This window comes from Pristiophorus japonicus, chromosome 5 (genome assembly GCF_044704955.1).
Source record: "Pristiophorus japonicus isolate sPriJap1 chromosome 5, sPriJap1.hap1, whole genome shotgun sequence".
Classification (NCBI taxonomy): domain Eukaryota; kingdom Metazoa; phylum Chordata; class Chondrichthyes; family Pristiophoridae; genus Pristiophorus; species Pristiophorus japonicus.
In genome coordinates, this window is record NC_091981.1 from 249,095,933 (window position 1) to 249,109,275 (window position 13,343).

General features: G+C 47.6%; 1 protein-coding gene across 1 annotated transcript in view; it reads right to left on the reverse strand.

Annotated features, from left to right (window-relative positions):
• Positions 1-13,343, reverse strand: part of LOC139264664 (kinesin-1 heavy chain) — a 125,970-nt gene that overhangs the window by 48,298 nt on the left and 64,329 nt on the right. Inside the window, exons 8-12 of the mRNA XM_070881533.1 lie at positions 11,294-11,418; positions 9,502-9,606; positions 8,478-8,623; positions 5,753-5,901; positions 4,037-4,209 (exon numbers count right to left, since the gene is read on the reverse strand). Of these exons, the coding sequence (XP_070737634.1) occupies positions 4,037-4,209; positions 5,753-5,901; positions 8,478-8,623; positions 9,502-9,606; positions 11,294-11,418 (698 nt within the window). The remainder of the gene's footprint in view (positions 1-4,036; positions 4,210-5,752; positions 5,902-8,477; positions 8,624-9,501; positions 9,607-11,293; positions 11,419-13,343) is intronic.

A 13,343-nucleotide genomic window follows, 5' to 3' on the forward strand; every position in this document is an offset into this window, starting at 1 on the left:
GCGAGAGGGGGGGTGGGTGGAGCGAGAGGGGGGGGTAGAGGGAAGGGAGAGAGGGAGAGGGGAGGGGAGGGGGAGAGGGGAGGGGGAGAGGGGAGGGAAGGGAAGGGAGAGGGAGGCTCAACGGGAAGGGCCCAGTCGGGCCCAAGATTTCGGGTGGAGCCCGTCCCCAGCACCCGATTTACAGGTAGGTGGCGTTGGGTCCGGCGCCTGGGGGGGGGGGGGGGGTCGGGAGGAGGTGTGGGGAGGAGGGGGTGGAGGAGGGAGAAGGAGAAGGGGAGGGGGGGAAGAAGGAGAAGGGGGGGGTGGTGGGGGAAGAAGGAGAAGGGGAGGGGGGGGGGGGAGAAGGAGAAGGCGGGGGGGGAGAAGGAGAAGGCGGGGGGGAGAAGGAGAAGGCGGGGGGAGAAGGAGAAGGCGGGGGGAGAAGGAGAAGGCGGGGGGAGAAGGAGAAGGCGGGGGGGAGAAGGAGAAGGCGGGGGGGAGAAGGAGAAGGCGGGGGGGAGAAGGAGAAGGCGGGGGGGGAGAAGGAGAAGGCGGGGGGAGAAGGAGAAGGCGGGGGGGGAGAAGGAGAAGGCGGGGGGGAGAAGGAGAAGGCGGGGGGGAGAAGGAGAAGGCGGGGGGGAGAAGGAGAAGGCGGGGGGGGAGAAGGAGAAGGCGGGGGGGGAGAAGGAGAAGGCGGGGGGGGAGGGGGGGGGAGAAGGAGAAGGCGGGGGGGGAGAAGGAGAAGGCGGGGGGGGAGAAGGAGAAGGCGGGGGGGGAGAAGGAGAAGGCGGGGGGGGAGAAGGAGAAGGCGGGGGGGAGAAGGAGAAGGCGGGGGGGAGAAGGAGAAGGCGGGGGGGAGAAGGAGAAGGCGGGGGGGAGAAGGAGAAGGCGGGGGGGGAGAAGGAGAAGGCGGGGGGAGAAGGAGAAGGCGGGGAGAGGAGAAGGCGGCGGGGGGAGAAGGAGAAGGCGGGGGGAGAAGGAGAAGGCGGGGGGGAGAAGGAGAAGGCGGGGGGGAGAAGGAGAAGGCGGGGGGGGAGAAGGAGAAGGCGGGGGGGAGAAGGAGAAGGCGGGGGGGAGAAGGAGAAGGCGGGGGGGAGAAGGAGAAGGCGGGGGGGAGAAGGAGAAGGCGGGGGGGAGAAGGAGAAGGCGGGGGGAGAAGGAGAAGGCGGGGGGGAGAAGGAGAAGGCGGGGGGGAGAAGGAGAAGGCGGGGGGGAGAAGGAGAAGGCGGGGGGGAGAAGGAGAAGGCGGGGGGGAGAAGGAGAAGGCGGGGGGGAGAAGGAGAAGGCGGGGGGGAGAAGGAGAAGGCGGGGGGGAGAAGGAGAAGGCGGGGGGGAGAAGGAGAAGGCGGGGGGGAGAAGGAGAAGGCGGGGGGGAGAAGGAGAAGGCGGGGGGGAGAAGGAGAAGGCGGGGGGGGGGGGAGAAGGAGAAGGCGGGGGGGGAGAAGGAGAAGGCGGGGGGGAGAAGGAGAAGGCGGGGGGGAGAAGGAGAAGGCGGGGGGGAGAAGGAGAAGGCGGGGGGGAGAAGGAGAAGGCGGGGGGGAGAAGGAGAAGGCGGGGGGGAGAAGGAGAAGGCGGGGGGGAGAAGGAGAAGGCGGGGGGGAGAAGGAGAAGGCGGGGGGGAGAAGGAGAAGGCGGGGGGGAGAAGGAGAAGGCGGGGGGGAGAAGGAGAAGGCGGGGGGAGAAGGAGAAGGCGGGGGGGAGAAGGAGAAGGCGGGGGGGAGAAGGAGAAGGCGGGGGGGAGAAGGAGAAGGCGGGGGGGAGAAGGAGAAGGCGGGGGGGAGAAGGAGAAGGCGGGGGGGAGAAGGAGAAGGCGGGGGGGAGAAGGAGAAGGCGGGGGGGAGAAGGAGAAGGCGGGGGGGAGAAGGAGAAGGCGGGGGGGAGAAGGAGAAGGCGGGGGGGAGAAGGAGAAGGCGGGGGGGAGAAGGAGAAGGCGGGGGGGAGAAGGAGAAGGCGGGGGGGAGAAGGAGAAGGCGGGGGGGAGAAGGAGAAGGCGGGGGGGAGAAGGAGAAGGCGGGGGGGAGAAGGAGAAGGCGGGGGGGAGAAGGAGAAGGCGGGGGGGAGAAGGAGAAGGCGGGGGGGAGAAGGAGAAGGCGGGGGGGGAGAAGGAGAAGGCGGGGGGGAGAAGGAGAAGGCGGGGGGGAGAAGGAGAAGGCGGGGGGGAGAAGGAGAAGGCGGGGGGGAGAAGGAGAAGGCGGGGGGAGAAGGAGAAGGCGGGGGGGAGAAGGAGAAGGCGGGGGGGAGAAGGAGAAGGCGGGGGGGAGAAGGAGAAGGCGGGGGGGAGAAGGAGAAGGCGGGGGGGAGAAGGAGAAGGCGGGGGGGAGAAGGAGAAGGCGGGGGGGAGAAGGAGAAGGCGGGGGGGAGAAGGAGAAGGCGGGGGGAGAGAAGGAGAAGGCGGGGGGGAGAAGGAGAAGGCGGGGGGGGAGAAGGAGAAGGGGGGGGGAGAAGGAGAAGGGGAAGGGGGGAGAAGGAGAAGGGGAAGGGGGGGGAGAAGGAGAAGGGGAAGGGGGGAAAGAAGGAGAAGGGGAAGGGGGGGGAGAAGGAGAAGGGGAAGGGGGAGAAGGAGAAGGGGAAGGGGGGGGAGAAGGAGAAGGGGAAGGGGGGGAGAGAAGGAGAAGGGGAAGGGAGAAGGAGAAGGGGAAGGGGAAGGGGGGGGAAGAAGAAGGAGGGGGAAAGGAGGAGGAGGGAGGGGGGAGGAGAAGGGGGAGGGGGGCTGAACGGGCCGGGCCTGGCCGGGCCCAAGACTTCGGGCAGGGCCCGTCCCCACTACCAGATTTACAGTTAGGTGGCGTTGGGTCGGGTCGGTAGTGCGGGTCGGGGTCAGGAGTCGGGGGGGGGGGGGGTGGAGGGGGGTGGGTGGGTGGGGCGCGGTTGGGAGCACGGGTCCGGGGGGGGGGGGGGGGGGGGCAGAGGGAGGTCGGGTCGGGTCGGGGGGGGGGGGGGGGGAGAGAGCGAGGTCGGGTCGGGTCGGTTTGTGTCGGGGGCGGGGGGAGGAAGGTCAGGTTGGTGGGTGGGGAGGGAGCGCGGGTCGGGTCGGGGGTGGTGGTGGGATGGAGGTTGGTTCGGTTTGGGGTTGGGGGGGGGGGGGGGGGGGGGGGAGAGGGAGGTCAGGTCGGGTGGGGGAGCGTGGGTCAGGTTGGGTCCGATCCGGGGGCGGGGAAGCAGGAGTTGCGTCGGGTCAGGAGGAAGCAGGAGCTGGGCGTGGGAGGCAGCCTTATGCACGCAGCCCGTGAGGCCATTTGGCCAGGGCTAGGGGCTGCGTGCTTCGGGCCCCTCCCACACAGTTGCGGATGCCTGGAGCTACTGCACATGTGCGCCCACTGTCGCACGCATGTGCAGAGGAACCCCCAGCACTGTTTTCAGCGCAGGGACCTAGCTCTGCCCCCCACAGCTCGTGCTGCGCCGCGCCCGGCTCCAGAGGACCAGCAGGGAGCCGGAGAATCTAATTTTTTTTTAGGCGCACTTTGTGGCGTGAAAAACGGGCGTCCAGGTCGGGGCTGCGCCGTTCTAGGCGCGGCCCGAAACTTGGGCCCGATGTTTCCATTGATGGGGAAGACTAGAACTAGAGTGCATAATCTTAGAATAAGGGGCCGCCCATTTAAAACTGAGATAAGAAATTTCTTCTCCGAGGATTGTAAATCTGTGGAATTCGCTGCCTCAGAGAGGTGTGAAAGCTGGGACGTTGAATAAATTTAAGACAGAAATAACTAAGGGAGTAAGGGTTGTGGGGAGCAGGCAGGAAAGTGGAGCTGAGTCCATGATCAGATCAGCCATGATCGTATTAAATGACAGAACAGGCTCGAGGGGCCATATGGTCTACTCCTGCTCCTATTTCTTATGTGCTGCACTAATGCTAGAGAAGCTTGTTGTCCTTAGGAACATTTCTGGGGATTGGGAAGCAAAAGGAATGATCTATTACAGCAAAACCAACAGGTTTTCAGCAGCAAAAATCACCAGAACAAACATTTCTATTATTTATTTAAAAGCAGTGTTAACTCAATGACCTCTCATAGTGCTGTTATAAAAAGGTGTAGGGATGGAGAAGTAGCATACTGCATACCTTATCATCAAGCTGCTTGTACAGTTTAGAAATTTCTGAATCCATCTTTAGTTTCTCTGCGTCAGTGAGTTTAACTGTAGGAGTTTCCTCGATTTTGTCATTGGTGAGAACAATCTCAAGTGCTTCTTTGTTTTTCTCTTTGTCATACTGTTCGTCTACAGGTACAGACTCACCTTTAGGAAAGAATACATTGAAGTAAGGTACAAAGCAAATAATCCTGGTTAAAGCGCTTTTAGCTTCCCTGAAGTTTCATATAACAAAATGATTGGTTTACAAACTTAAATATCTTTGGAATACAAATGTGCTTCGTTGATTTCAAATGGATAGAAATGTTATCACTCGAGGCATACTAGACGGCAGGAAGTATTTAATTTTGCAGTCATAGGATGGTTACAGCATAGGAGGAGGCCATTTGACCCGTCGTGCCAGTGCTGGCTCTCTGCAAAGCACTTCAGCTGGTCCCACCCCTCTCCTCTCCCCGCCCCCCCTTTACTCATTTTTTTCCTTCAGGTACTTATCCAATTCTCTTTTGAAAGCCACGATTGAATCTGCCTCCACCACCCTTTCAGGCAGTACGTTGCAGATCATAACCATTCTCTGCGTAAAAAGGTTTTTCCTCCAGTCGCCATTGGTTCTTCTGCCATTCACCTTAAATCTGTGTCCTCTGGTTCTCGAGCCTTCCACAAATGGGAAGTTTCTCTCCATCTACTCGATCTAGACTCCCCATGATTTTAAACACCTCGATCAAATCTCCTCTCAACCTGCTAAGGAGAACCCCCCTGCAGCTTCTCCAGTCTCTCATCCCTGTAACCTTTCTTGTAAATCTTTTCTGCACCTTCAAGACATTCACATCCTTCTTAAAGTGCAGTGCCCAGAACTGGACATAATACTCTAGTTCATGCTGAACCAGTGTTTTATAGAGGTTCATCATAACTTCCTTGCTTTTCTACACTATGCCTCTATCTATAAAGCTCAGGATCCCGTATGCTTTTTAACCGCTTTCTCAACCTGCCCTGCCACCTTCAATAATTTGTGAATGTATACCCCCAAGTCTCTCTTCCTGCACCCCCCTTTAGAAATGTAGCCTTTAATTTATTTCAATGACCTCTGAATAAATTCCATATGTTGCAAGTATGGGGTCACTGCAGTCCTTTAAAGGGGAACTTGACAAATTCCTGAGAGGAGGACCTTTGCCATTGATAGGAGACGTGATAATTTGTTTAGATTGTCTCAGGAAATTTTTTTTTCTGAATTGGCCACTGAATTTTTGCCTCTGCCAGAAGGTAGGAGGACAGTGTGTGGGGTTATACAGTCTACTCGATGGGGAAAGCTTGATGACTGATGATCCTTTCTCACCCTGCATTTTTTATATTAGTGATTCTAAATAGTCAATGGCTTTATAATAATTAATGAACAGAATCATCTCAAATACATGGCCCCACTCAATAAAAATTTTTATTCAAAGCAAACTTCAATTTTAATTTTGAGGAAAATCTTTATATTATAAAGCATGGCGGTTCCTGGAATTAGAATAGACTAACATTACAAATGTTAATGGAACCATGTCAAAATGTCTCTCGTGTCAAAACTTCAAAGTAACATGGATAATCTAAGATAAAACAATTGGTTGGGAAGTTTAATTAATTTTGAAGTTTGTAATTTTTGAATTTGTAAATTATGGTGTGGAGCAACTTTACTGAATAAAAGTTTAGTTACCTTTGCGCCATCTATTGAGCTCATTTTCAAGCCACTGTATAGTATTTCTTAAAGTCTTGTTCTTTTCCTTCTCTCTCTCATATTTCTTCTTCCATTGTTCTGCCGTTAGTTCAACATTAACAGTTACTGTATTCTTAATAGTCTTGGCTCTGTAGGAAACAGAAAAATAATGATTAAACCACGAAATTGCTTTTAAAAAGTATCCTCATTGGCCAGTGTTTTGAATTCGACAGACACAAATACCTCCAAAGAACAAGCTCTGCTCTGGGGATAAGTGCACTCTCTGCACTATTTTGGCAGAGCACATAGCCACCAGAGTAAATTCTCCTACTTTGTTTGTCTACATTAGATGACATAATAGCATGCATTCACATGCAAATATAAAGAGGACAAATAAGGACAGGTGTGCGCATACTTAATCCCCCAGGAACCCAGCATGGCTCAGAGAAATGAGAAATATAGAAATGTACATCACAGGTCTCTCTCTGCTTCAAATATGTATCCAATTTTCCTTCAAAGATGCAATGGTCTCTGCCTTAACAACTCCCTGTGGCAAAGCTTTCTACGCTCCAACGTACCAATCGGGACTTAGTCACACGCAAAAAAATAAGCGCCTAAATTGCATACTACTGCCACTCTGACATTCGTGTAGTCTACCTGCTATCACTCCGTTGGATAGTCCCTTGCTTCACAGTGACAGAGTGCTGCTCAGGACCACCATTATTTCTATGCTCTGAAAGTCTAGCGCTGTACCTTAGGTAACCACATTGTGAAGAGTATAATCAAGAAACTTTTCACCCTCTCTAATGCTGCAGTGTGGCCAACTGCTTCTTGAGCACACAGATCCTCCGTTCTAGAGTCTCATTTTTCCTACATAGTGCAAACATGCAGCCCCTAGATATACCATAGCTCTACAATAGCCAATAGCCCACCTATTGCACTCCACACACATCACAAGGGCTTCCGGTGTTGCTATCCCTCGGTCTATCTTCAAAATCGCGTGAGCATGAACTCCTATCAAACTTTACTTACACACTTTACAAAAGTACCAATTATAATTTTTTTTAAAACTCCTGTTCAACTGCATTTAAACGCTCAACTCCCATTGAGTCAAGTTCACACTCCTTCAGGTGTTCACTATCCACTGTCAGCTGTCGAAGGACAGCCTGGTAATTTCTTTACACTCTTATGGCACATTTTAGTATGGAATATTTATAACATTAGACTATTTATCTCAAAACAGATCAGATGTGGTTAAGCCAAGCAGCTGAATGTCTAACCTAGTCGGTGCCCTGAACAAAACAGAATTTATGAGGGGATGAGGATGGAACTCAGGAAGGTAAACAGGAACAAAATATTGACAAAGAACAGCAGTAGTATAGTACTGTGCACAGTTCTAGGACCGGGTTTTTGCTACGATTTGACCCTCTGTGGCGAAAACCCAGACGCAAAGCCCGGGCGGGATTCCTCGGGTACCTGTTTGCGGCGGTGCTTCCAAGTACCACCGGGGAGAGGTGCGCCAAGGTGCATTGCGTTTACGTCGGACTTTCGGCACTCCCCCGACCCATACACCACGCCCAGAATAGCGACAGGACCTGTTGGTGCAGCCCTACCAGCAGCAGTATGAAAACCTGCATTTAGGGTTAAGATTTTTATTTAAAACATTTTTTTTCAGCGATTCAATAGACAAGGGTCTTGTAAACGTTTTTGGAATTTTTTGGTGTTTGTTTTTCCCCTTTCCCAAGGCCTCTCTCGCAGTGCTCCCAGCCCCGGACTAAAGTTGCCGAAACTCGATTTGCGCCGTGAATGCTTGTGCAATGTCTCCCTTACCGATGTAAAAGCTGAAAGTTCAGGCTAAAAACGGTAGCGTAGCAAAAAAGGTAAGTTTCACGTATTGCTACCGTTTTCACCGAAAAACCTCGAAAACCAAAAATCCAGCTCCTTAGTATACATACTACAAAAAGTATAGAAGCACTGGAGAAAGTGGAAAAAAAGATTCAAAAGGATGATACCAGAACTGAGAGAATACACTTATTAGGAATGACTGAACAGGCTGGGGCTCTTTTCTCTAGAAAACAGAGAGGTGCCCTGATATAGGTCTTTAAAATTATGGTGTGATTCAATAGAGAAAATGTTTTCAGCCTAGGTTCTCATTCCCAACATCTATATGCAACCCCTGCTGAAAGTGTACATGTACACCCCTTTGGACACTGTACAAGATTTGGTTCAACTATGATGGCTACTGCAGTTAAACATCCTGCTATAAAGGCTCATGCACCTCAATAACTGATACCTGAAGGTAACAGAAGGTGACAGATCCTCAGAGAAACATAACCCAGCAAAGAAGAGGAAAAATAGCAAGAAGGAGTCAGTTTCAGTTTTGACCCTTAGATTAAAATGAATGCACCTATTTTTACAATTCTACCAAAAGTTACTATATAAATCATGTTCATTTTCAGATTTGCAAAGAAATTCAGGAAAGTTCTCGAAACGGTTTTGCTTTTTTTTTTAAAAAACAAGAGAATTGTAAAAGGTGAACGCAGCAGAATATTTTTATCTAAGCAAACAATCCCTGTGGTTTTAGAAATCAAATTATAAAGTAAATGTTGCAAGGAAATAACTTTCTCTACCTCCCCTACTGGCACAGGACTCTTCCAGGATACTACTACCATCTACAGATGCACAAAAAACATTTGTAATAGTTTCTAAAATACAGTTTACTTACCTCTGACCAAACATCAGTGTAGTTTTAGTCTCTGCTTCATTGTAGGATGATGGAGAGCAGCAAATAACTATTGTAGTTCTGCAGTTACCACCCAGTGAATCCTGCAAAATTCTGGTCATTTTGCTGTCACGGTACGGTACATATGTCTAAAAGAACCAAGGTTTTAAAAGCATACTTTATGTACAAATCTCTCTTTACTTTTATATGCCTATTAGCTGCTGCTTCTCCAACAGCATCTTGCACTCATACAGCACTTTTGACATTGAAAACATCCCATTATGTTTCAGAGGGAGAAAAAAAAAAAGAGCAACAGACACCTGTGCCTTTGAGGGACAGTTGGGCAAGTTGACTAAAATCTCAGTTGAAGAGATGGGTTTTCTGCAAACCTTTAAGGGTGTGGAAGGAAGTAGAGAGGCAGAGGGATTTTGAGGGAGTTCCCGAGAGTACCGCCAATAGTGGAAGGGGGAGGAATGCAAGGCTGGTGAACGTTGCGGTGGCATGACAAGGTAAGGCTATAGAAGGATTTGTAGATGAAGATGAAGGACTTAAATTTGATGCACAGGTGGGACTGAGAGCCAGTGTAGGCCAGTCAGTAAAGACAGGAATGATGGACGAGTGGGATTTAGTGCAGTTCAGGATACAGACAATAAGATGGAGTGTAAATTTCAGAACAAAAATTAGGAACAGTCCTATTAAGCTTCGTGATTTCAAATTGTTAATAACAAGACGATCAGCACAGAGATTAAGTTAAAAAGCATGCAACTAAATACATCTTATTTTAATAAGATATAGATTATAGTTTAATATGCTTTGTTAATTCTCCTGCATATGTTGAGTGTTCTACTGAACCCTCTTGCATTTTTTTTCCACCCCCCCAGTAAAAATGAGTGGCATTACAGCCATAAAGTCTGAAGTTGGTGGATTTATTCTGTAATGTCTTTTAAGTTAAGGTTTCAAAGGCATGTATAGGAAAAATCCTTCGTCCGGCAAGATTTACCACAAACCGTGCACATTCAATACTCACACTTGATTCTGCTAGAGAAGCAATGACATTCCCCAGTGCTGACAAAGACTTGTTGATATTCTTGGCTTCATCAAGTACAGCCCCTTCTGCTCCAGTTTTACTGACCTAAATGGGGAATGTTTTCAACAAAAGAAATGCACGAACATATCAGCATTACTATAATGATTTCCATTTTTTTTTAAATAAAGTTTCCCCATTCTCATTATTTACTATCACACATCAAACCAGAAATGCAAGTTAGTCCAGACCAAAACCTTTGACAAATAATGTTTATGACAAGCAAATAATGCTGAAGTAGAGCAAATCCCATTCACATCGCCTTTCTCAGGCAAAGTAAGTAAGTTTAAGTGAAAGGCATTTGAAAGTGATAGGATTTGATTATTAATTTAAGGGTCAACTTTCTTCAGTTTTTAATTTTGGGGATGTGGGTATTGCTGGCAAAGCTGCCATTTATTACCCATTTCTAGTTGGCCCAAGAGGTTGGCAGTGGGCCTTCTTGAGAACCCCCCGGTCCACGTGATGAAGGTACTTCTACAGTTGCTGCAGCAGTTTGATACAATTAAATAGTTTGCTAGGCCATTTCAGAGGGCAGCCAAGAGTCAATCATGGTGTGGGACTGGAGTCATGAATTGGCCTGATCAGGTAAGGACAGCAGGGTTCCTTCCCTAAAGGACATTTAGTGAAACAGCTGAGTTTTTATGACAATGATGGTTTTGTGGCCATTTTTACTGATATCCGTTTTGTGGCTGTTTTTACCGATAAGTTTTTTATTTCCTAATTTTAATTTAATTCAAATTCTCAGACTGCCATGGTGCAATTTGAACTCACATTCTCTGAATTATTAGTCCAGGCCACTGAAATACTCTACAGTTACAAGAACATTGTGAAAGTCATGCTTCAATCCATTACAAGAAATACGGTTTTGAGTATGGCAGCATTCCCTTTTGAAAGGCAATCAATACATCTAGGAATCAAATTTCCAAAAGGGCCAACAGCACTTTAATATATTCACAGAACAGTGCCAGGAGCTGTATAATGATGGAAACTCACTTCAGTTAGAAGTTTTGGAAGCTTCTAGTTTGGATTTAATTTTAGTTTGTGCGGTCTCGTTTGGATTTAATTTTAATTGAGGGCAACAGTAAATGAATTAACTAACTTGTTGTCCTATCCTAGCTTTGTGTTAGCCAGTCCCATTGTGATGCTTGTCCAATCTGATTTAAGGGCATCAACTGAAACATTCTTATCTCTTTCAGATACTCCCCAACTTGTTGTGCAAATCTAGCTTTATATTAAGACCTATTCTTCCACCCTGTTCCCTATATCTCAGTATCCTCTCAAAATGAACCCTCCATTAAGCCAAGTTGACCAAAGTCTAATTTTCAAATTGGCATATAAACATCCTCATTGGATTGCTACTGATTTATTATCCCTCAAATGCTTGTGACTCCCACAATCATGTGGTATTCAGCATGACTTGGCACTAAATAGCTTTGTTGCTAAAATGTTTTAGAACCTTGCATTATGCAAAATAAGAGCTGAAACATTGGCAAATTTAGAGAAATATTGCAGGAATGTGTTTAAACCTTTGACCAAAACTGCATTAAGCAAACCCTCCTTTAATCTGCATGGCAAAAAGACTTACCACACTTTGGGGGTCAATTTCAGCATGAAGATGCTAAGATTTTTATGAAAACAATTAAGCTTAGAGCATCGCAAGCATATTTTTCATACTATTGATCTGGAAATCACAGAAACTTTATCTCAAAGTGGATGGATGATGAACACTTTTTACCTTCTCACTACCTGCCAAGTCAACCAGATAAAGCTTGCCACTTAGTTTCTGCTCTGTTGCAGTGTTTTCTTGTTTGACATTAATAAGGAAGATACTGTGGCTACGTGAGCTGTGTTCATTCATATCTGAAACAGACAAGAGAGGCTACTGATCAGAAGCTGGACAAGCTGCACATTTCTAATGCAACAATTACGGGTAACCTAGTTTCTCTTCCTCACTCAATCCCCTATTTTTCCAGGACTGTTGCACACCCAGTGAGTGAACAGTTAAGGTACAGCTGAAGATTGATTATTATTGTTCGCTGGGACTATGTCATCTGGTAAACTTACTTGATTCAGATGATGCATAGTACAAAAAAAGATCAATTGAAAGTGGAGTGGAATGAAGAGAAAACAGGGTACCCCTCTCTCTCAATACTGCAGATGTAATTTTATAAAAAGGTACGTAACTTCTATTTACAAATCTACAGAATTTTCATGCAGCCACAGAGACACCGATCAGAGAGGGAGTGGTTTAAATTGCCTGCAAACTTAATAGAAAATGGTTGGATGATCAGTAAGATGCAGCAGATTAAAAAGACTAAATTGTTTTGTGGGTGGGGGAGAATATCAAATTTAGTGGAAATCTAATAAAATGTTTGATTACGTGTCAAATGACTATACAAGACCTGTTTACAGGTGCAATGATCAGAGCTCAAAAATCATCTCCTATAACCCTCTTTCAAAACTCAAATTCAGCTACAGCACAAATGGAAACTTGAGATTTGCTGTCCATTTCATAAGAACGCAATGAGAAAGGAGGAGTAGGCCATATGGCTCCTCGAGCCAGTGCCGCCATTCAATATCATGTCTGATCTTCTACCTCAACTCCACATTCCCGCCCAATCCCATATCCCTTGATTTGCTCAGTATCCAAAAATTTATCGATCTCTGTTTTGACTATAGTCAACGACTGAGCAGCCACAGCCTTCTAGAGCAGAGCATTCCAATGATGCATAACCCTTTTGAGTGAAGAAATTCCTCAGTCCTAAATGTTTGACCCTTTATCCTATGACTCCTAGTTCTAGACTTCCCAGCCAGTGGAAACATCCTCCCAGTATCTACCCTGTCAAGCCCCTTAAAAATTGTAAACGTTTCAATGAGATCAGCTCTCATTCTTCTAAACTTAGGGAATATCGGTCGAGTCTATTCATCTCTCAAAAGGACAACCCTTCATCTCAGTAATCAGTCGAGTGAACTTTCATTGCACTCCCTCCAAGGCAAGTATATCCTTTCTTGGGCAAGAACAAAACTGTATAATAAACTAGGTGTGGACTCTATGACTCACCAAAGCCCTATATAATTGCAGTAAGACTTCTTTACTCATAATCTTTAGTACAAAAGTATTGGAGTAACATTCAATTTGCTTTCTTAATTGCTTGCTGTACCTGCATGTTAACTTTGTAATTCATGTACAAGGACACCCAGGACCCTCTGAACACCAACATTTCCCAATCTCTCACCATTTAAAATATATTCTGCTTTTCTATGTTTCCTACCAAAGTGAATAACTTCACATTTCCCGACATCATATTCCATCTGCCTTGTTTTTGCCCACTCAATTAACCTGCCTATACCCCTCTGCAGCCTCTCTGCGTCCTCCTCACAACTTACTTTCCCACCTAGCATTGTATCGTCAGCAAACTTGGATACATTACGCTCTGTCCTCTCAGTTAACTCATTGATATAGATTCTAAATAGTTGAGGCCCAAGCACTGACCCCACTTCTTACAGCCTGCTAATCCAAAAATGGCATGTTTATTCCTGCTCTGTTTTCTGTCCATTAAACAATCCTCAATCCATGTTAATATAATACCCCCAATCCCACGAGTCCTAATTTTGTTTAATCTCTTGTGTGGCACCTTATCAAATTCTTTTTGAAAATCCAAATACATTACATCCGCTGGCTCCCCCTTATCTACCCTGTTGGTTACAACCTCAAAAATCAGAGCTGAGTTTGCCTAATTATATGATTTAAGTGCTCTGTTACTACGTTCCTAATAATAGATTCA